Below are 23,236 nucleotides of genomic sequence, written 5' to 3' on the forward strand. Positions count from 1 at the left end.
CCACTGTGGCTGCCGCTATTCCCCTTTCCCTTTAATGCTCACCTCCCGAACATCCGGCGCCATCTGCAATCGGCCCTCCATCCCAGCAAATTTGCCATCCACGTGCCCGTTGACGTCGCCCGAGCGCTGATTCCCCAGCGTGACATTCTTGGCGCGTAGTAATTTCTGCAGCAAGAGGTGGCCGGCTTCAGTGCGGCTGAGGCTGTTGTTGTTAGTGGGCACTGCGGCAGCAGCGGCAGCAACCGCAGCGGCCACCGTAGCTGATTGCGAGACAGGTTCCCCGTTCGCTTCCCGCTTGACCGGCTGGGGGCCACTCATCAGGGCACACTGGGCTACCTCTTCCCTGGGTTCCTGTTTGATACAAACAAGGGGAGGGCCTCCCAATTGGGGCAAAGCTTTCCCCCCGACTAAGGAAGCCAGTTCCCTTGTCTGCCCGTTGACCGCTGCTGTTTCCATGGGCACTTTGGTGGGGGATGTGGAGTCTCTGAAGCTCCCAGGGCCAAGAGCAGCTTCCTTTGCATTTGGAACGAAAAGCGCCGGGTTAGGGGAGAGCAGGGGACTGGGAGTGGTCGGCTGGTGTTTCTGGCTGGGAGCCGGCTGCTGTTCGGGGCTTTTAGCTAGGAGCAACGGGGATGGTCTCTTTGGCTCGGAAGGGCTGGGCTGCTGCGGCGGTAGAGAGACCCCACTAGCAACGCTCATGGGAACGGAGGGAGTCGGAGGAGTCGGAAGCCTTGGTGCCCCCTGCTGGTGAGGACTGGTGGCCACCTGCTGGTTCACCGGGACCTTCTGGTGCTCGGCGGAGGCAGCAAATCCCTGCTCTGGACGAAACTGGAAAACAGCAAGAGGGGGCTGCCTTGGGATCTGCTGTCCCCCGGAGCCGGGGAGGGGAAGCTGGGGAGCGGCTGGCCGGCCCTGGTTCAATGACCCCTGGGCCTGCCCTGGATATGGGCTGCCTTGCCGGAGGGCTTGGTTTTGCTGCAGCAAATTCTGCTGATGCCGCTGCATGAGGAGAGCTTGGAGCTGCTGCTGCTGCTGAGGAGTGAGATTCCGGAGCTGTGGGTTTTTAGAGATGACTCCCTGAAGCTGAGCCCGGATCTGACCCATTACAGGGCCGGCCAGGAAGTTTTGGCCTTGGGGTGATGGCTGTGGAGCCATCATACTTTGCTGCTGCTGCTGTTGCTGCAATGACATAATCAACCCAGGGGGTTTGGAAGTTCCAGCTGGGCTTTGAAGGCGCTGCTGCTGCTGTTGCACAAGTTGGCCCGGTAAGCCTTTGGAAGGTTGCTCCAAGTTTTGGCCCACGAGTCTCTGCTGTGGAGCCATGGGGTTCAGCCCTTGGCTTTGCTGCTCCATCTGCTGGCTGAGCATGTGTGGAGGCTGGGGGGCCTCCCGGTGCTGCTGATGGTGGTGGTGATGTGGCGGTGGCTGGGAAGACACCTCTTGCTGCAGGAGACCATCCATGGTCGGGTGAGTCCGCAGGGGCTGCTGTTGCAGATGGCTGCCTTGCTGCTGCAGGTTGCTATTTGGCGGCGGCGGCTGCTGCTGCATCGGCATCGGGCCCAGCAGGCTCTTCTGCTGAGGGTCCACCAGGTGAAGCTGCTGCTGTGCTTGGCCCAGATCGGCCGGCTGCTTCGGAGGTTCCCCGTGCTGCTGGAGCATCAGCTGAGGGGACTGCTCTTGCAAAGGGGCTCCGTGGCCAGGCATCCCTTGCTGGTCGGAGGGATTCATCTGCCCTCCCAGCTCCTGCCCTCCCAAATGAGGCCGAAGCTGTTGCTGCTGCAGGACCGCTCCCTCCTGGGGAAGGACGCTGGAGCCTTCCGGCCCTCCCTGCTGCTCCTTCACAGCCAGGCCCTGCTGCTGTGCTGGCAGGGCTGGCTGCATTCCCTGACTTGAGTGCAGCGGCTGGTTCAGAGACCCCTGCTGCGCAAAGTGCTGGATAGGCTCGGGGGCTAGGCCCTGCCCTTGGCTAAGGGCACTTGGTGGAGGGGCCTGGGGCAACATTCCTGGCTGAGGGCCCTGCCCTTGGCTGAGGATGGCCTGGTGCTGAGCTAGGGAATTCTGCTGCTGCTGCTGCTGCCCTAGCAACCTCTGCTGGCCAAGGAGCCCTGCCGGGTGTGGCGTTAGTGGCGGTGGGGGCGGCTGCTGCTGCTGCTGAGGAGACAAAAGAAGCCGGTGCCCCATCATCCCCTGAGTCGGCTGGGTCAGCTGCTGAGGACAACCCAGGGCCCGGTGTTGCTGAGGAGTCAACAGCATTGGCCTCTGGCCAGCCTGGTGGCTCAACACGCCCTGATGCTGCTGCAGCATGGAGTGCCCTAGGATGACTTGTTGCTGCTGCTGCTGCTGCTGCTGCTGCGGAGAGAGTTGCTGGATCACAGCTCCTGGCTGGCTGTTCAGCAGCCCTGGTTGCTTAGGGAGCAGGTTTTGATTGGGCTGAGGGGTGGGGGGCGGAGGTGGGGGCGGCTGACCCATCAAACCAGATTGGACGATTGTGCTTTGTTGTTGTTGCTGCTGCTGCTGCACGGATACCTGTCCCATCAGGTTTTGCTGCTGAAGCTGAAGCTGCTGCTGCTGCTGTTGTTGCTGCTGCTGTTGAACGGACAGCTGTCCGATCATGCCTTGCTGCTGCTGCTGCTGCATGGTCATTTGTCCCATGAAGTTCTGCTGCTGCAGCTTCTGAGCCAGCTGCAGTCTGTGCTGCTGTAGCTGCCTCTCCTGTAACAGGCGGTTGCCAGGAAAGAAGTTGCCGGCCGGGGCAGCCCCGGATGGCGGTGGCAACGCCGACTGTTGCTGGCTCATGAACGGTAAGCCCTGCTGCACGGCCATGGGCCCAGCCTGAGGGAGGCGCAGGCCCCCCGCCTGACCAGGCAGGCCTTGTGCCCCCTGCTGGAGGCCGTGAGGAGAAAGCAACTGGCCCGGAAGCTTGTTCATGAGACGAGGGCTTTGGGAGGGGCTGAGGGCCATGACCGTGGAAGCTTGTTGCTGGTGCTGCTGCTGCTTGTTGCGGTACTCGGCCATGAGGTTGGTGTGTTCCTTCTGCTGTTTTCGGACCTGTTGAGTGGGGAAGAGAACATCAGAAGGGACTCCGCGGCTCATCTCCTTTTCCCTTCCCCAGCAGAGGGCAACGCTCTTTGCTCTGAAGGGTCAAGGGTAGAGATCTGCCTCAGTCTGAGCTCTAATCTCCCCTCTGAAAATATACTATCTTCAGCTGCTCTTCCTACTACCAATTGCCCCAGTTCACTACCCCCACCCCCACCCCCCGGTCCTTGTTCTCACTGCTCAATCTGCAATCTGGAATTAAGGAGAAACTTCCTAACAGCAAGAACAGTTAATAACCAATGGAGCGGCTTGCCTTCAGAAGTTATAGCTGTTCCCATCTCTGGATGTTTTTAAGAAAAGACTGGACAGCCACCTGTCTGAAATGGTGTAGGACAAGGATCCCCAAACTTGGCGACTTTAATACTTGTGGACTTCAACACCCAGAATTCTCCAGCCAGCTATGCACCCTGATTTGGTACACTGGCTGGAGAATTCTGGGAGTTGAAGTCCGCAAGTCTTAAAGACCTCTGGTTTTGGGTCTCCTTCTTGAGCAGGAGATTGGACTAGAAGACCCTTCAAGGTCTATCTCAGCTCTATTCTGATTGAGCTTTACTTTAATTTGTTCAAACTTTAACTCGTATTGCTCTGTTAGCACACCTCCATCCAGAGAAAACAACACGTCTTTTGTTCTTATAGGTTATTAGTTATTGTTGTTGTTGTTGTTATTCAATTTGTGTGCCACCCATCTCACCCATTCTTACGTTATTTTGGTTCTGTTTCCATAGGTGGCAACTACATTTTAGGATCTTCCAGCCACCGTTGAAACCTCATACACAACTCTGGGTTACTGGGTCAACGAAACCATAAATGAATAAATAACCGAGGGCCTGCTAATGTTGTACACATGCGCACAGAGGCACAAGCATGTGTGCCACTTTCTTGGTCAAATCAGGAACCAGATGTATAGAGAGCCCAGATACAGAAACATACCTGATCCAGCTGCTTTTGGATCTTGCTCTGTTGCTCAGTTACTAGCTTCAGCTTTTCAGCGTCAGCCTCCGGGAACTCACGGCCGGCCTTTTTAGCAGTCCGCTGCTTGGCACACAGGGCCTTGCGGGATTTGCGGTGCACCCCGATTTGCTCCTCCAGCAGCTTTAGCTGCATCTGGAGAAGTTGCTGGGTGTGGAAAAGCCACTCTTCATACTGACGCTGATCAGCTTCATCTGGAGATGGAAAGAGAAGACGAGGACTTGGGTAGCTGGAGCGCCACGCCTGTGAATCATGCCTTGCATAGGAAAACACAAAAATTGCTAACATCTGCAGCAAGTCAAGACTCAACACTGCAGGAAGCAGCACAGGATAGGTACATCTGCTTGTTTGATATTAAAATCTTCAAGGGTTTCCCCCCCCCCTCTTCCTCCAGTTTTTGTGGATTTATTTTTTGGGATGTGCTAGAAACAGGTGTGCTAGGGACTAATATCTCAGGATCAGAAAAAAGGAATACAGAAGCTACGAACATGCTGTATTAGGTGCTGCCGCTGCTGCCTCCATCATATTAACATTATTATTAATATTAATATTAAAATGAGGTTTCTTGAATGTGATAAAGCCTGGATATCCAACTACAATGGCAGATTTCACACATTACACTAAGCCAGAATTCAGCAAACCACATTATTGTACTGCAGTGTGACAGGCTAGTTTGGGTAAAAGTCCTTTTCCTGTTCAGGCAAATCTGTGGGTATCTAAGGCATCCCAGAAACATCACAAAGCATTAACTGCCCTTAAAAATGCTCATTTGTATTGGCAAGCAAACCACGTATTCAATAGAGCTAAAGATGACACGGCATTCCTCTTCCCTTTCTCAGCATGCCAACTAGCCTCCAGTAAGTGCTTTACAAAGTTATTGAATCTATGAATTGCATCTAGACTAAAAAAGAAAGTAGGATTGAATGACAACAGTCGTTTTCAAGGTTGCGTATTATTTTTCAATAGACTTTGGCAAGTTTTTAAAAATATTCAGTCTGTTTTTATAGCAATGGGGGACAATGTTCCCTCTAATTTTTTTTCAGTGTGGGTGGAAAAGTATAGTGTCTGAGCGACAGTCCCTTTGGGACTGGGCGGCATAGAAAAATAAAAATAAAAATAAATAAATAAGAAAAAAAATTCCCTTCTTTTTTTATTAAAAGAAATTAATAATAAAACAAAACCAAAATCTATTACTATTCTTATCTTCTCTTTTTCCATCCCTGTCTCCTCCCCCTTGTGTGTGTGTGTATGTGAACTCTTGAACCATTTCCAATTAGAGGTGAGCTATTGGAAATGGTTCAAGAGTTCACACACACACACACACACACACACACACACACACAAACAAACGGCTGGGTTTTTTTTTCCTCTGTTATTATTTGGGTGCTTTTTACCATATGCTTTAAATCAAGAGTCATTTCTCTCTCTTTCTCTCTCCCCCTCTTGCTCTCTCTCTCTCTCTCTCAACCTTCGGGGAACGGTGATTGGGGACCCAATACATAAAAATGAAGGCTAGGCAGTATGCTTCCAAACAATTCCTTATTTTCTCTTTAACATATAGTATGTCCAATTTGGCCCATTACATCAGAATTCGTGAATTTCCCAGAAGATAGCCTAGGCCAGGGATGGCAAACCTATGGCATGCGGTTGTAGGCTGCGCGAGGCATTGGTCTATGTCAGCTCCAACATGCATGTGCATGCTAGCCAGCTGATTTTCGGCCTTGGGGAAGGCCGTTTGCCCTCCGGAGGCTTCAGGGAAGCTTCCTGAAGCCCCAGAGTGCAACAAACAGCCCAACAGACAAACCAGAAGTCTGTTTTTCTGAACTTCTGGTTTGCCTGTTGAGCCGTTTTTCACCGTCCTAGGCTTCAGTGAGGGGATGGTGGAGGGCGGTGTTGTGCACATGTGCAGGTGGCAGTGTGTGTGTGCATGTGTGGATGTGGGCACGTGCGTGCACGTATACACACCCTTCTGGCACACAAACCAAACAAGCTTCACCATCACTGGCCTAGGCTCTGCTGAGAACTGATGTGGGGCTTTGAAAAAGTTTCTTCTTAGTCATGTCTGAGAATGGCATCTACCTACACCTTCCTTGACTTTCTGTGTACAGCTGAAAGAACATGGATGCATGGTTTTAACACAACAAACCAATACAAGTAAGAATTATGTTACTAGCCATCTGTGTCAACCTTCTACACCTTCATGAACAGAAATATTTACGCAGCACAGAAATTGCGCTTGGAACCAGAAAGCAGTAGTTATTCTAAATTAAGCACATGATCTCAGCAAATTGACTGTATTGTATGCAAGATGAGTCAAGAAGAGACTTTTAAAGAAAAGCACTATCCAGCAGAACCCAGCCTAGGTGGCCGGCTACTCACTGATGACACCTTGAGCAAAGGTTGGAGGATTTGGACGAGCCTGTGCTGGATCGTTGTTGCGCTCCTGCAAGGAAGTTTAAATTATAAGAATTGCAAGCAGCTTTATCATTTTAAAAATATTTTACAATAGTCATTTGATTTATGCATAAATTACTGCAAAATGGATAAAGAAATCCTTCCTCCTGCTATACTTTATTCCTTCAGAGAACTTAAAGTCACCTAATAAAACTTTTACGGCTAAAAGGAATCTCTACCTTCTATTCTCTCTGTAGTTTCTCTAGCCCAAAGCCTTATTCTCCACTGCCAATTGTGCAGAAACATTCAGCCTGGCAGGGAGGAGAGATCAAGCACAGAGTCAGCCTGCAGTCATTGCGCAACTGCAAAAGGGCTAGGAAGCAACACCTCCCCACCCCCCCATCCCCAAGGTCCCTTGGAGCCCTATGTAATAGCTCCCAGGAGACGTCTGCCAGACTTGGGGAACATTCCTGTACTATAGGTAGAATAAAGTAATTCATTTGAACTCTGCACCTGTGGGTTTGATTGTTGCAACTGACACCAACTGAATCACCTCAACTCCCCCGCAAACCCACCAACAGAAAATCTTACACGACCTGCCACTCACTGCTCACCTGCCCTCCAGTTACAGGTAAAATGTGATTTGTCACTTCAGATGAAGATGAAGCTCCAGATAACCTCTGAGCCAGCAAGGAGACTTGTTGCCTAGGAGGAAGGATGCAGGGCAGCATGATTGGAAGATACCATATAAATACAATGGATGCACCTAGTGTTAGTCCAGGATTGTATGGGCTCCGTTAAGTTTACGCAGGTTACGCAGCACTGCAGAAAGCTCCAGAGCTCCAAAGGTTTTCAAAGTGTGCTAATAGTGGACAGAGGGTGGGTGGGAGGAGGCCTAAGCTCTGCAGGGACCTAATGGAGGAGGAAAAGGCTATGGAGACCCCACTGATGATGAAGAAAGGCCTGAGGGGACCTAAGAGGGGAGGTGGAGGGTGGTGAATAATAATAATAATAATAATAATAATAATAATAATAATAATAATAATAATAATAATAATTATTATTATTATTATTATTATTATTATTATTATTAATTAGATTTGTATGCCGCCCCACTCTGAAGACTCGTGAGATTAGATGGGGGAATGCTGTAGCATTTCTGTGGTCAGATGTAGCAACAAACAACCATGACAGTGTAGTGCAACAGCTGTGATTTCGGGACTGGGTCAAAAGTAGCTTTTGAGGGGTCTGCTAGAACCTTAACAACCATTAAGTGATTTTGCTTAATAGCCTAGCAACCAGTGGTCAAACAAGGACTTCCTTCAAAAGACAAGAAGCGACAAATGGCCTTTTTATGTTTTCATTCTTGCAATATAAGTATCTCATCAGGAGACATCATTAGAAAACCACTGTCTTTGCTTCCAGAACATTCATGCAATATTAATAATAATGATTACCTCTTCAATAATTAAATGAAAATTAAAGACACACTGCCATGGAAGATAGAGTAGCCTTCCTCTGCTTACCCTGGAGCACGGCCCCTCAAATTTCCAGTTCAGTAGGCACCAGAACTACTATATTAACTCGGGCAGGAGACCTGGTGCAAATGTATCATTTATCTTTTACTTATAAAACTTGTTATTTGAATTTAATAATTAAAGATGAGAAGGAAGCTCAAATCATGTCGAGCAACGGCTGCTATATTAAAACCCACCTCTGCGGTCAGGCATGGGGGAACTGAGACATCTCCCCTTGCCTATGTAGTTTTATGTATGTAATGTTTGTGTGTATGTTTTTATATAAGGTTTTTTTTAGGTTTTTAATGTAAAATTGTTACTTTAGACTTTAATATTAGATTTGCTATTGTATATTGTTTTATCACTGCTGTGAGCTGCCCCGAGTCTGCGGAGAGGGGCGGCATACAAATCTAATAAATAAAACAAAAAAAATAAAAATAAAAATTGTTACATGGGAATCCTGCCTCAAAACTTTCTGCTTCATCAAGGGCCCCATTTTCTGCTTACCTGTTCATGCCTGGAGCAACCCCAATGCTGCCTTGGGCCATGACCTTCTTGATACCCTTTAGAGCAACCATCTTGGCTTTGGCAATGGGATCCATTATGTCCTCAGTAGCAAATTTATCCAGATCTTTACAAGCACATGGGGGGACAGGCGGTGAGAGGTACAAACAAGAGAAAAGAGACCAACACGTGAGGAGGCGATGCATTGCTGTTATCTCAACATTAAAAACATTTGTGATCTAATGCAGTGTTCACTAAAAGGAACAATTAGTTGGCCGGAAAAAATCACCCCTTGCTAAAGACTTGCTGGAAATATTAAAGCCTAATTCTCTGCTACCTTTTAATGATCACTTGGATTTCTATTGCTTGCACACAGTAAGCTAAAAACAAACATCACCACCAATCTATAGCTGCTTCAGGCTATTATTTCTAATATGGGAATGAATGGAATTCACCATATTGACAGCTCCAAATTCTTTAGAGCTAAGATTAAATGGTAACGGTAATTTGTTTAAGTCTTCTCTCCTTCATATACATAAATCACACCTGATAGATAGATATACTCACTGTACACACACAGTGACTGTGGCAGAGAAGAGACAGATCTTGTATGGCAAGTGAGTCCAGCCCTGGCAGAATAAGAAAATTAGTTCTGGGGAGCAGGAGCGGGGGAATAGGGTGAATGTTGCAGACCTGCAGTCATTCGTAAGGGTGAACAACTGCTGTGGTGCTGCAACATTTGTAAATTTTGGAACTTGCTCGTAAACACTAGGGGGCGCTTATCTTGTAACCTCAAACGGGCGCTGGGCGCTAAATGAACCCTCATAACCTGGGGATTAGCTGTAATTTCCATCATGTAAGAGAAAGAATGGCCGAATCTGGGGGCGGAATCAAAAGAGGAATCATCCTAGAGCAGTGATGGCGAGCCTTTCTTCCTTCGGGTGCCCAAAGTGCGTGTGCACACATTATTGCGCCTGCGTGAGTGCCCATACTCATAATTCAGTGCCTGGGGAGGGTGAAAATTGCCCCTCTTGCCACCCCGGGAGGCCCTCTGGAAGCCAGAAACAGTCCATTTCCCAACTTCTTGTGGTCGCGGTAGGCAAAAATGCCCTCCCCCACGCCCGAGACCCTCTGGAATCGAAAATGCCCCCCCAGAGCCTCGGTGCAAGCCAAAAATCAGCTGGCCAGTGCACACATGCGTACTAGAGCTGAGCTAGGGCAACGGCTCACGTGCTGGCAGATATGGCTCTGCGTGCCACTTGTGGCACCCATGCCATAGGTTCGCCATCACTGGCCTAGAGTCTCTATATAGTCACAACACTCTTGAATTCCATTGAACTTTATCTAATGTCAAGTTAGCGCTAACCATTAGCTGAACAGATGCTTGTGTACAGGCATGATTAAGTTTAACTGGAACTTCGCATGTGGTTCTGATCTTTTGCTCCTCACACATACCAGTATCAGGGAAGAAGCTGTTAGCCAACTGCTGCTGCTGCTGCTGCTGCTGTTGTTGCTGCTGCATCACAATTTGCTGAGGCTTAAGTCCCATCATCTGCTGCTGCTGCTGCTGCTGGACGCCTTGCATATTCTTCTGGGCTAAGAGCTGCTGTTGGTTCTGCTGGCTGTGAGCGGCCTGCATGCCATGCTGAGGGGTGAGCAGTTGAGATGGGCTCTGAGGCACTGCCAGGTGTGGTGGTAGCCCTTGGTTTTGCTGGGGACCAGCCAGACGTTGCTGCTGCTGATGCATCAGTTGCTGGTTGCCCACCATGCCCTGTGGTCTGGCCACAATGCTCAACTGAAGCTGTTGCTGAGGGCTGACTAGCTGCCCATCATGTGGTTGGGACGAGGGAGCAGGATGTGCCAATACAGTGTGGGGCTGGAGGTGTTGGGAACCCCCTGGCATTTGGGCAGACATCTGTTGCTTCTTCTGCAGTTCCTTCTTCTCATGTTCCAGCAGATCCTCAATCAGCAGAGGGAGCTCACTGGCCACCAAGGAGCTTTCCATTTTGTCTAGTTCATCAGCTGGAGAATGCTGCTGACTGCTACTCAAACTCAAGTGTCCTCCATCCAGCTCAAACTTCTCCAGAATGGAATTAGTGTTGTTGGGCATTGAGACGGGAATAAGCGACGGGCGAGTTTGGGTGCTGTAGAGGACTTTATCTGATATGGGAGGGTGATTGTTGCCGTGGAATGGAGTCATGCTAAGTTGCACTCCACCAGGACTCATAAGATTCTGGTTGGTTTTGATGTTGACTCCTAAGGTGGCAATCATTTTCTCTGCTCCTTCAGATTTCACAGGAGGCTTCTCTACAGGGTTAGTGTTAAACTGGCAGGGCGAGGACTTTAAACACCCTTCCTCTATCTTGGGTTTGATATCAGCTGGCAGGCTAGCCATTTTGCTGTCCAGCAGGTCACTCTGGGCCTTGAAGGTTGCAAGGATGGGGGATGGAGACACCCTCGCAGAAGATGAACAGGGAACCTGAAGAAGACCAAGTCCCTCTTTCACTTTGGGAACCTCATCTCTGGGCATTAAGGGTGCCTTCTGTTCGTCTGGCTTGCCAATACCAGCAGAAGGAGCATCCTTGAGGTAGGGACTTGCGGAGGGTTCTTTTTTAAGCCGATCCTCACGTTCAGCCTTTTCGTTGGCAGATTCCACCAACCGCAGATGCTCGTTGAAGATATCCTTCTTATCTCCAGTATCCAGCTCTGGGTCCGTATATGCCAGCAAATCAAACTCGTCACCATTTAACAGATCATCAAGGTGCGGGTCGTTGGTTTCCAGGTTATCCAGATTGTCGAGATCATCATCACCCTTGGCAACGTCTGGATCAAGGCTTAAGTTGGCCAAGTCATCGTCATCTTCAACAAGATCCTTGTGAGAATCAAACTCGTCATCTAAATCCGGTTCCACTGGGACCTCGCAAGCTAACGGCCTACTGACCAGACTTAGCTGATTCTTGCCAGAGGCTGGGGTAGAATCAATGTTAGTTGAGGTGAGGGGTACGTCTTTAGGGACAGAGGAAGAGGGCGTTCGAGCTGCGATGTGCCGCACGTCCATGTTGCCGGAGGGCAGTATCAACTGGGGAATGGCCTTGGCGTGAGAGTGATGATTATTGCTCAGCTCTGGACCCTGAAGAGAGGATGAAATAGGGATCTTCTGGGGTTGTAGGCCTTGGTTCCCCAGGACAGGGGCCTGCACAGGCATGATAGAAGCCTTCAAAGCCGGATTGGCGTTGTCGTTCCCAGGCAGGAAGAATCTGGGCCGAGCCTGCGGATTCTGCTGGATGAAGGGAGGGCCAGCTCCACTTCCGAGCACTCCCTTTGGGATGTTGTGCCGCAGCTCAATGAACTGGGCTCCCAGTGGGCCAGAGGAAGTCTGAAAGGGTTCACCAGGACCAGGCAGGCGTGGAGCCAGGCCTCCCAGAGTCTGTCGACCTAGGTCTTGGGTGGGGGGCTGGGGGAAACGCGAAGAGATGGGGAGACGCATGGATGCTGCTTGTTGGTGCTGCTGCTGCTGCTGCTGCCACAACTGTTGCTGTGTGGGTGGCGTTTGGAAGACACTGCGGGGATAAAAGGGCTGGGCAGCTGCGGTCACCGATGGCCTGAAAAAGGAGACATTCTTTTTTTAAAAAAACAGGTTAGCTAACCTATTATGTATCATTCACCCTGAAAGGCCCCTGGAGTCGACCCAAACAGTGAGATGGGAAATTTACAAATCAGATAAATAGATGAGTATCTTCTTTAACTCTTCCCTCACTCCTCCCACCGGGTAATATAATGGTGGCAGTATGAAGAAATCCTCAAAAATAGGGGACAGGTTCCCTACCAGATGGGCAGTTCTGACCGTTTGTTTTTAATGTTTTTACTATTCTGCTATCTCTACCCCTTTTTTGTTTGCCACTTCTTCCTCCCTCCCCCGTTTAAGTCATTTGTAAACCACGGTTGCCGAAAATTGGGCAGCAATGTAAATTTAATAAATGAATAATGTGCTTGTTTCTGCTACTCAATACCATCGTTTCATCACTGAACTTTTGGGGCACAATAGCAATAGCACTTAAGACTAATATGCCGCTTGGCAGTGCCCTCTCTGAGCGGTTTACAGAGTCAGCATATTGCCCCCCAACAATCTGGGTCCTCATTTTACCGACCTCGGAAAGATGGAAGGCTGATTCAACCTTGAGCCTGGTGAGATTTGAACTGCCAAATTGCAGCTAGCAGTCAGCTGAAGTAGCCTGCAGTAGTACATTCTAACCACTGCGCCACTCAATCCTAGGATGCTTTGTGTGTGTGTGTGCATAAAAGCAGGTGGAGTGAGTCAAACAAGCAAGACACCTCCTGTTGGCTATGAAGTGAGTCCTACTGATCAACGATTTGCCTCTTTCCTTCAGTCCATCTTGGCTATTGTGACTGGATTGGCTTCTCTAACACCCAACTAGAGCCTTACCTGCCATTGATATCCATGGCAGAGGGTGTTGCCACTGGAGGTGGCCGGGCCACTCGTTCCTCCTGCATGTAGGGTGCCTGTACCATCACACCACTGGGCAGTTTGTTGCCTCCTGGAGCGCTCCCCAGGCTGCCAAGCAGTCCCTTGTCCTACGGAAAGAAAGAGTCAACACTCAAAACCATTACTGCTTGACAGAACAGTATCACTTCCGGGGGTCATTTGTGTCTCTGAGCTTAGGTGCCTTTTTGCCCATGTTTTATTACCCAACTAGGTAACATCATCATACTAGCACTTTTCAGGAGGCAACTGGACTTTTGTTTTTTTTCTTTGGAAGAAGTTTCGCTTCTCATCCAAGACTTCTACAGTATTTTAGCACTATTGATGTTACCTTGTTGGGTAATGAAAGAAAACAATCAAGCTCAGATAGCACCATAACCTCACAGTTCAACCCTGAACTACAACTATTCTGGTCTGTTAGTATGTAACATACGTTCCAGAATGTCATAATGTAAAGTCACCTTATAGGGAGATGGGCGGCATAAAAACTTAACAAATTTTTGAATGGAATCTGTAGGAGAAGAAATGGCATACAAATCTACGGAGAGGGGCAGCATACAAATCTAATAAATAATAATAATAAATAAATAATAATAATAATAATAATAATAATAATAATGGCAGAACCTGAGATCAGACTAGAATCCCTACATAGCTACTAGCAGATTAAGTCCAACCCCCTCTTGGGTGCTGTCGACCCTTATTTAATGTCAGAGTTATTTTGAAATTGTGTTGGGAGTGTAACGGATACCAAGAACAAGGTAGTTTTCTCAATAAAAACACAACAGCAGGAGTTCTTTCTTCAGAAGGTTCTTTTACTTCTTCAGTAGTATCAAAAAGTAACTATTTATTCTACATTATATTACAGAACAAACCACCAACCCACCAACCAACCACTATCAGATCACACTATACTAAACTACTAAACCAGACCACACTCACACAAAAGGCGTATTACATTATATACACATACTGACCAATCAGGTCATAGAACAGATTGCATCATTCTGCTGAAGCACCGTGACTCAGCATTCATTTTACTTCAATTGTACTTGTAATATTACTTCAGGTTTATGTCCTGACATTTAACCCTTTCCAGGTGCTGGTGACTAGTTGAGAAGATTCCTTACCAACAGACAACCAGCAAATCGGTTTAATTGATCCTTTGAGCATGGACCCTCTCTTTCGTGCCTGACAGAATCCTTTCGGTGATACAGCGTTCCCTCGATTTTAGCGGGGGATGCGTTCTGAGACCACCCGCGAAAGTCAAATTTCCGCGAAGTAGAGATGCGGAAGTAAATACACTATTTTTGGCTATGAACAGTATCACAAGCCTTCCCTTAACACTTTAAACCCCTAAATTACAATTTCCCATTCTCTTAGCAACCATTTGGATTATTACTCACCATGTTTATATATTAAAGTTTATTTAAAAAAAATATTTATTAAAGGCAGATGAAAGTTTGGCGATGACATATGACGTCATCGGGCGGGAAAAACCGTGGTATAGGGGGGAAAACCGCTAAGTATTTTTTAATTAATATTTTTCAAAATCCGTGGTATAGGCTTTTCACGAAGTTCGAACCCGCGAAAATCAAGGGAACACTATATATCAAAAAGGGTGTGGAAAATCAGATTCCACAATTCACAGTGCAGTTGGATCCAAGGTCTCTGTCTGTGGCTTCAGGCCTACCTGTGCCGATGGGTAAGGAGTCATGCTGCGGCTGATCTGCTCAAAGGCCGGTCCTGTGCCCTCGGCATTCCAGGAAGACTGAACACCGGTGGCTGCAGCTGCTGCGCTCTCTTTTTCTTGCCTCAGGTTGTTCCTCTGGATCTGCTGACGGATAAGCAACTCCCGGAGCCTCTGACGCTGGTAGAGAACCAAAGGAACAGGCCACAGAGTTATGAATATCTTGTGCTCAGAAACCCTTCAAGCAGGGTGGGCTGCTAAGGTGGAACGGTGACGTGTGCTCACCCCCGTGTCTCTGAGTGCTAGTGGAGTCCAGCGCAATTCTGCTACTGCACCTGTGCAGGTAGCAAAATCACACACAGAGACAAAGGGGCACAGAAGCAAAAAACCGTGCCGAGACACAGGCGCACCTGCGCCTCCGTGTGTGATTTTGCTACCTGCACAGGTGCAGTAGCAGAATTGTGCTGGACTCCGCTAGCAGAGACACGGGGGTGAGCACATGTCACCGTTCCACGTTAGCAGCCCACCTCTGCTTTTCTCACCTCCTTCAGGATACACATAATTCTTTACTAACCTCCTTCACCTCATTGCATTGGACCAGAAGATCTCCGGGACCACCTTCTGCCGCATGAATCCCAGCGACCAGTTAGGTCCCACAGAGTTAGCCTTCTCCGGGTCCCGTCGACTAAACAATGTCGTTTGGCGGGATCCAGGGGAAGAGCTTTCTCTGTGGCGACCCCGGCCGTCTGGAACCAGCTCCCTCCGGAGATCAGAATTTTCCCCACCCTCCTTGCCTTTCGTAAGCTCCTTAAAACCCACCTCTGTCGTCAGGCATGGGGGAATTGATATATCCCCTTCCCCCCAGGTCTATACAATTTATGCATGGTATGCGTTGCTTTTTTAATAAGGGTTTTTAGTTATTTAAATATTAGATTTGTCATTTATTGTTTTGTTATTGCTGTGAGCTGCCCTGAGTCTACGGAGAGGGGCGGCGTACAAATCTAATAATAATAATAATAATAATAATAATAATAATAATAATAATAATTGCTACGCGCTCAGGTAGCTGGACTGGAAAAAGCCCGTTAAGGCCTTTCCTGCCTCTCGATCCATCTGCTTTAGTTTCCATAAAGCAAAAATCCCAACTTCCCTATCCCAATGTAATTCACTCACCTGGCGCTGTTTTTCCATCTCTGTCTGGGTAGCATTGCTGCCAACGGGCCCCTCCTGGCCAGCCGCCAGTTCTTGAAGGTCCCTGCTGGGGGGTCCTATTGGCCCCTCCTCCCTCTTGTCACCTGAAGGCATGCCTCCTCGTGGCAGAAAGGACATAGCGCCGTCTTGCTGGGGAGGCGGCTGCTGGGGCAGCACCGACGGAGGTCGTAGCGGGGAGACGGTGTAAGAGTCTGGGGTGTTCTTGCTTGGGCCCAGAGGGCTCCCAGCCTGGTGGAAGCCCGGTGAAGAACCATAGCTTGTGCTTTGAGGTTTGCCAGGAGCAAAATGGCTGTTGAGCCCTTGGGAAGGAGAGTTCTTGACTGGCTCGTTGGGAGGGAAGGTGAACCGCATCTGTGGCTGAGCACTGGGAAAGACACCAGCACCAGGAGAGCGAATAAACTGAGACTGCTGGTTGGCCTTCGGGTGGGGCTCAGACGGAGGTGGCACTGCTGAGAAATTCCCAACGGCCATGGTATTATGGGAGATGGGCATCGGCTTGAAGCCAACGTCTGGAATTTGAGTCCGAGGGGGCTTGTGCAGGGGGGCAAAGGGGTCCCGGGACTGGGGCCGGGAGGGGGGCCGGGAGTAGGGGTCAGGGGACTGAAAGCGAGGAGTGACGGGAGACTGGCAGAAGGCTTCAGTGGAGAGGGGACGCGGAGTGAGAGGGGACTGGGAGCTTGACTGAGACTGGGGGCTGGCAGGTATGCGCGAGAAAGGGTCCGAAGGCAATGAGCGGGGAGGCAAGACGCAGCAGGGCTCCGGTTGTTGGGGCTGAGGCCTCGGGGTCAGTGGAGGCTGGGCATAGGGATCCGGGTAAGGCGACTGCCTGTAGAGGTCAGCCTGGCTGGGTGGGGAAGCAGCCAGAGGGTGAGAATCTGGGGGGCGATGCCCTAAACCTGGGCTTTGTGGCTCCATCTGAGACTGGCGTGGGGTGAGTGGGGCTTTAAAAACGTCCGGGGCCTTCATTTCATTGGAGGAGAGAGCACTGGAAGGGGAGTTGCTATAGCTGCAGCTGTAACTAGGAGAGCCCATCCCTGGACCGGTCTCTTCCTTCTTGATATCCAACCCCTTTTTTAGCGGCTCCCCAAAGGGTGGGGGAGAAAGCAGGAGCGCAGTTCGCTGAGGGCTTCCAGGCACAGTCAAGTTTTCCAAGGATCCAGTGGGGCAGCGCGGCTTAAGGAAGGGGTCCGGCGTGGAGGGCTGATGCCTCGGGGTTCCAGGCGGGGTGGGCTGCAACTCTCCAGCTTGTGGGGACGGACGAAAGTTTGGTAGGAGCGGAGATTGTCCAGAGGAGACCGAAGAGGAAGAGACAAAGCCGCTAGGCACTGTAGGACTCTGGCCCACCAAGGAAGGGGAAGGAAAACCTGGATCTGGTGGGGGGCAAGCAGAGGCCATGCCGTAGGGCTCGTGCAAAGGCACTTGCACTGGGGGCTGGGCACTGGTGGCAGAAGAGGGAAGCTTAAGGAAGAGCTCGCTGGGCGACTCGAGGCCTGGCCCACTTGGCAGAGCTGCAGCGTGATTCATGTAGAGGGGCTGCCCCGAGGCTGAAGCAGCAGAGGAAGGAGGTGGCAACGGCTGAGGGGCGCCAGGCAGCATCCCCGGCTGAGGTGGTATGCGCAGATGAAGCGTGGGGCGGTCGGGCCTTCGCAGCACCTCCACTTTGGTTTGTTTGCTGATCTGGCTCTCAGCTTGCTGTGGAAAAGGGAGAAGAAAGAGCCCCAGAAGGACAAAGGCATCGTCAATGCCGGAAGAGCAGACGCAGAGGCAAAATAAGAAGAGTTTAAAGTTTTAAGGGATATGGGAAGACAGATATTCCTAGGGAGGCCCTGGAAAAACCCTGAGGTGTTTTTCAATGTATTCTTTCTCCCTCTAAATTTGATTAATGTGTACTGAAAAATACCCTGATTTGCCCAAAATAAGACCTTCCCTGATAATAAGTCCAATTGGGTTTTTGAGTGCATGGCAATAAAGCCAAGCACTTATCTCAGGGTTCAAAAAATATACAAGACAGGGTCTTATTTTCGGGAAAACACAGTAAGTATCAACATCCAACACAGGATCCAGCTTTTCTCAGCATGGAATTACATACAACCTTAGTAAGAATATATTCCATAATGGTATCAGGACATGTGAGGCCTAGTTTCCACAAATTTCCCTGTCCTGGTTTCAACCAATCCCATTTCATATCCATTGCCTTACCTACCTTCTGCACCTTGTTGATGCGATGGGCTGCCCGGTTATCTTTGGCCTTTTGCTATCAGAGAAACAAAATTAAAATGAGAGAAGGAAAACAAAATCCCTCCCATACAATCTCTCTCCAGCCACTCAATGCTGTTGAACAAGTCACATAATTTGTTATTTTCAAATCATCGAATTATATAATATTTTAATACTATGAAAGACAGTTTAGGTTGGCGGTTAAGGCTAGAAAACAGGAGGTTGTGAGTTCTGACCCAGCCTAAGCCATGAAAACAGACTGGGTGACCCTGGGCTAGTCACCTCTCTCTCTCTCTCTCTCTCTCTCTCTCTCTCTCTCTCTCTCTCTCTCTCTTTCAGCATGGTTTAATATTTTAAAAAATCAGGTATCTGTCTGTATTTATAGAAAGCCAGACAAACAGCAAACATTCAACACAGGGGGGAAAATGGATTCCTGAACAGCTGCAGCTGTCCTCAGAGTGGAAGAATAGAGAGGAAATAAGAAGGTGACAACCCAAAACTATTCTGTTCTGGGTATGCAGAAGCAGGGGAGTCATCCAAGAAATATTAGAATACTGCCCAAAATACCGAACAGGATAGAACAGGAGAGGTCCTGCTATTCACACGAAGCTGATTAGCTTTGGCTACATCAGAACAGAAGAAGGGCTTCCTGGGATTTTATTTTCTGCAGGCTAAACGGGGTTGAAAGACCCTTGGATCACAGGATAATTACAGAATACCAGAGTTGGAAGGAACCTTGGAGGTTGGCTTTGGAGAACAGTCAAACCCATCCTCTCCCCAACAGCCCCTCAACCCCTGGAAGACTGCTATCAGGTCACCCCAGTCCTTCTCTTCATTACACTAGACACTAGACTAGATTTGTTAGACCATACTATACTGCAATATATGTAGAATTTTAAAATACAATAAAAGTATAAAAGAGAAAAAAGAGAGGGGAGGAATAGAATTATGACCTGCCATTCTTTTAGAAGAACAGAACAGAACAAAATTCTTTATTGGCCAAGTGTGATTGGACACACAAGGAATTGGTCTTTAGTGCATATGCTCTCAGTGTATGCGTCAAGAATCATGGGGTACAACACTTAGTGATTGTCAAGGTTACTAATAAGCTATCAAATCGTACTAGGAAATAAATAAAAACAATTTAAATTGATCAGGTAATAATAATAATAATAATAATAATAATTATTATTATTATTATTATTATTATTATTATTATTATTTATTAGATTTGTATGCTGCCCCTCTCCGAGGAAACAGAGCGGCTCACAACAGCAAAACATAATGTGCAAATCTAATGTTAAAAGCAATTTAAAACACTTCTTATAAAAAACAATCACACAACTTAACGAACCATACATAAAAAACCATAGTAGCTAAGGGGTGTATCAGTTTCCCCATGCCTGGTGACATAGGTGGGTTTTTAGGAGCTTTCGAAAGGCAAGGAGGGTGGGGGCAGTCCTAATCTCTGGGGGGAATTGATTCAGGAGGGCCAGAGTAATTGTCAAGTTGTTCTTTCTCCTCTCTTTTCTCTCCTCTTTCCCCCATCCTTTTTAATCTTTTCTAGTACTCAAACACACAGATTAGATTGTTATGATTTGATGAAACCCCCTTTGTTTCAAATTCTTCATGTTAATGATGATCCGGCTACTCAGAGTGAAGCACTATCACCAGAATTTTTATTTTGCCTGTCACTCTCTTCATTTATTCAGAGAGAAACCCTGCAACGTCATGCATCCCACTCCTAAAGTAGTTCAAAGACTGGCACAACTGCTTCACTTCTATTTGTGAGAGAAGAGCAACAGACTCTCAGAACAAATTATTCTCCTCCTCTTCTTCTTCTTCTTCTTCTTCATTCATTCATTCATTCATTCATTCATTCATTCATTCATTAGACTTGTATGTAGCCCTTCTCCGAAGACTCGGGGCAGCTCACAAGTATGATTTGCTTACAAGCAAGGATGGCATTGCCTGGTTCAGGTCTGGAGAAGTATTAAAAAACATTAAAGAGGAAAACCTTCCCCCAAAAAAGCTTGGGGCATGATGAGAATTAGGAGGTGATGAAATAGGGTATATTAAAAAGTGGATGGCTGAACACAAATGCTCTACATATAGTACAACATTCTGTGGCAGTTGTGCTAAGAACATAGGAGTTGCACTGATATAAGGATACCGAGAGTGTACACACCCTCCCCTTAAGAAATCTAATAAATTCTGTTAAATATAAGAGAGAGAAAAACCCAGTTTTTAAAAAAGCTTCACAAAACATCCAATTCAAAGCTTGCATTTACATGGCCCACTTACCAAATATGGGGCTTTGTCTGGAGCTGGCACCTTTCGCCAAAGCTTCATGATCTGCTTGCAACGGCTAGACCAGTCTGGAGGCAGAACAAGAAGAATACAAATGAAATGAAATGGAAACACTCATAATGCCAAGGCCAGTTAACTTTGTCCAGGGATTCTACAAAAACGTTTTATCATAAAGCCAGCGTGGGAGTCTACTTAGGGAAAGGTTCACTATATTCCACTCGGCTAGCAGAAGTCTATTCTTATTGCAACACATCTGTCCAGTTTCCCAGTCAGTATCTGCATGATCTCTGCTTATTCCATCCATATAGAGTGGTACCTCTACTTACGGACTTAATTCGTTCCGTGACCAGGTTCTTAAGTAGAAAAGTTTGTAAGAAGGAGCAATTTTTCCCACAGACACCAATGTAAAAGCAAATAATGCGTGCGATTGGGGAAACCACAGGGAGGGTGGAGGCTCTGTTTCCTCCCAGATTTCTAGAGAGGCCCATGGAGGCTTCTCCCCGCCTTTTCCAGCCCTGTTTCCTCCCAGGAGATTCCTAGAGAGGCCCCATGGAGGCTTCTTCCTGCCTTTTCCGGACCTGTTTCCTCCCAGGAGATTCCTAGAGAGGCCCCATGGAGGCTTCTTCCTGCCTTTTCCGGCCCGGTTTCCTCCCAGGAGATTCCTAGAGAGGCCCCATGGAGGCTCCCCACCTTTTACGGCCCTGTTTCCTTCAAGGAGATTCTAAGAGAGGCCCTATGGAGGCTTCTCCCTGCCTTTTCCGGTTAGTTTCGAAGGCTCAGGTTTGTAAGTGGAAAATGGTTCTTGAGAAGAGGCAAAAAAATCTTGAACACCCGGTTCTTATCTAGAAAAGTTCGTAAGTAAAGGCGTTCTTAGGTAGAGATACCACTGTAGCTTTAAACAACGTTGTTAAACACATCTCAGAAAATGGTAAACAGCCAACCCAGGAATACTACAGGATACAGCATAACCTAGTATCCCTCATCATTGGCCATGCTCAGCAACACCTTGAGAACAGTAGATTCTGTATTCCTGTTACAGGCAGATAATAGATTGTGCCAAAAATTTTTTTTCAATCTGTGGCTTCTAGATGTGTTGGATTTTTAACTGCCATAATGGTACTAAAAGCTCAACCCATCTGGAAAGTAACAGGTGAGAGAAGAATGCGTAAGAAAATGCATTGCAAAACACAAGTCAGGGTTCAGAACCACTATCTCTTTGGAGCAATCACAAAGTTTCACACAAGGCTTCAGACGTGAGTCAAACAGTAGAATTAGTTTCACAGATTATGAGAAGCACTAGCATTGTTCATGAAATGGGAAAATCTCCTGCTTGGAACCTGGAAACCGATTTTGCATTAACTGAAATCGAGAACATTTTGGTTATTTCAGATTTTAGGGAAAAAACCAAACAAATCCAGTAGAACTAGATGGCTGGAGGCCACACGCTGATGCCCACTCCACCAACGCAAGTCTGCCTGCCTGTTATAGAGCTTTCTTGAGCCCTCCTTCATCTGCTACCATCAATATCCCAGAACACAGGCCTACTACCTCCCCAATCTTCCTAGCACGTTCCCTACCCTCCTTCCCTGCCTCGGAGTCTGCACAGCCGTCAATGTCCAAGGCTTCTTCCCAAACTTCACTGCTGCCCCAACCATTTCTGAAAAAATATCCATAACCAGCTCTTCTGAGCATATTGCTACAAATAGCCATGCACAGCTCCATGGGCTGGCTTTTTAACCCCCTGGATAAACTAAGATGGAATAGGGTCTGGACGTTCTCCTTCAAAAACAATCACATCACAGAGAACTTGGTACTCATGAAAAATATTCTGAGACCAACGCCATCATTAATTCTAAAGTCACTCATGGACCATCTCCTAGAGATCTGCTTAACAGAAAGTATATACTGTAGACAGTGACTGGGAAAGTGAGGCGTGTCATTTCAAAACAGATTTGGGATACCAACGAACTAAGCAGAGATTTATTCTCCGCCTAGTATATTATCACATAAAACTGGTATGATCAAGGATTTCTTTGGTGGCAACATGAATTGTTCCATATATATTCTAGGACAGTGATGGTGAACCTATGGCACGGGTGACACAGGTGGCATATGGAGCCACACCTGCTGGCACGTGAGCCGTTGCCCTTCTTCAGCTCAAAACATACACTACATGCCAGCCAGCTGATTTTTGGCTCGCGTAGAGGCTCTGGGAGGGTATTTTTGGCTTCTAGCAAGCCTCGGGGGGGGGGGGATTTTTACCCTCTCCTGACTCCAGGGAAACCTTTGGAGCCTAAGGAGGGCAAAAGACAAGCCTACTGGGCTTATCAGAAGTTGAGAAACAGGCTGTTTCTGACCTCCAGAAGGGCTCCAGGGGGCAGGAGAAGCTGTTTTCGCCCTCCCCAGGCACTGAATTATGGGTGTGGGCACTCACACAGGCACGATAGAGTGCGCCCATGTTCTTTTGGCACTTGAGGGGAAAAAAGTTTGCCATCACTGTTCTAGGAGAACATAGAGTTTAAGGACAGCTGATCCAAACTGGCAAATGTAGAGCTGTGGTTGATCAGGAATTCTGGGAGTTGACGTCCACAGGTTGTAAATGGGCCATACATATGAAACAATCAAAGTTGCCCATCCCTATGACATAATAACACAACCAAATGAAATGTATTAGTATTTGGCAACAGTGGGTCACATAATGATAATATGCAACAATAATACCGACAAAGGAACCAGAGGACTCCCAAAGTAAGGGTCTGGCTTGTAATGCTCTTCAGATTTATTTGATCCTGGCGGCATTGCTTGGTTTCTTTGAATCACACAACC

The 23,236-nt window shown here is 47.9% G+C and overlaps 1 protein-coding gene across 1 annotated transcript in view; it reads right to left on the reverse strand.

Annotated features, from left to right (window-relative positions):
- KMT2D (lysine methyltransferase 2D) overlaps positions 1-23,236 on the reverse strand; it is a 145,736-nt gene that overhangs the window by 35,561 nt on the left and 86,939 nt on the right. The window contains 11 exon segments of the mRNA XM_070740448.1: positions 43-3,048; positions 4,027-4,259; positions 6,445-6,508; positions 7,074-7,164; positions 8,484-8,607; positions 9,936-12,082; positions 12,925-13,073; positions 14,675-14,851; positions 15,845-17,575; positions 18,087-18,137; positions 20,405-20,478. Coding sequence (XP_070596549.1) covers positions 43-3,048; positions 4,027-4,259; positions 6,445-6,508; positions 7,074-7,164; positions 8,484-8,607; positions 9,936-12,082; positions 12,925-13,073; positions 14,675-14,851; positions 15,845-17,575; positions 18,087-18,137; positions 20,405-20,478 — 7,847 coding nt within the window.

This window comes from Erythrolamprus reginae, chromosome 2 (genome assembly GCF_031021105.1).
Source record: "Erythrolamprus reginae isolate rEryReg1 chromosome 2, rEryReg1.hap1, whole genome shotgun sequence".
NCBI classification, from domain to species: domain Eukaryota; kingdom Metazoa; phylum Chordata; class Lepidosauria; order Squamata; family Dipsadidae; genus Erythrolamprus; species Erythrolamprus reginae.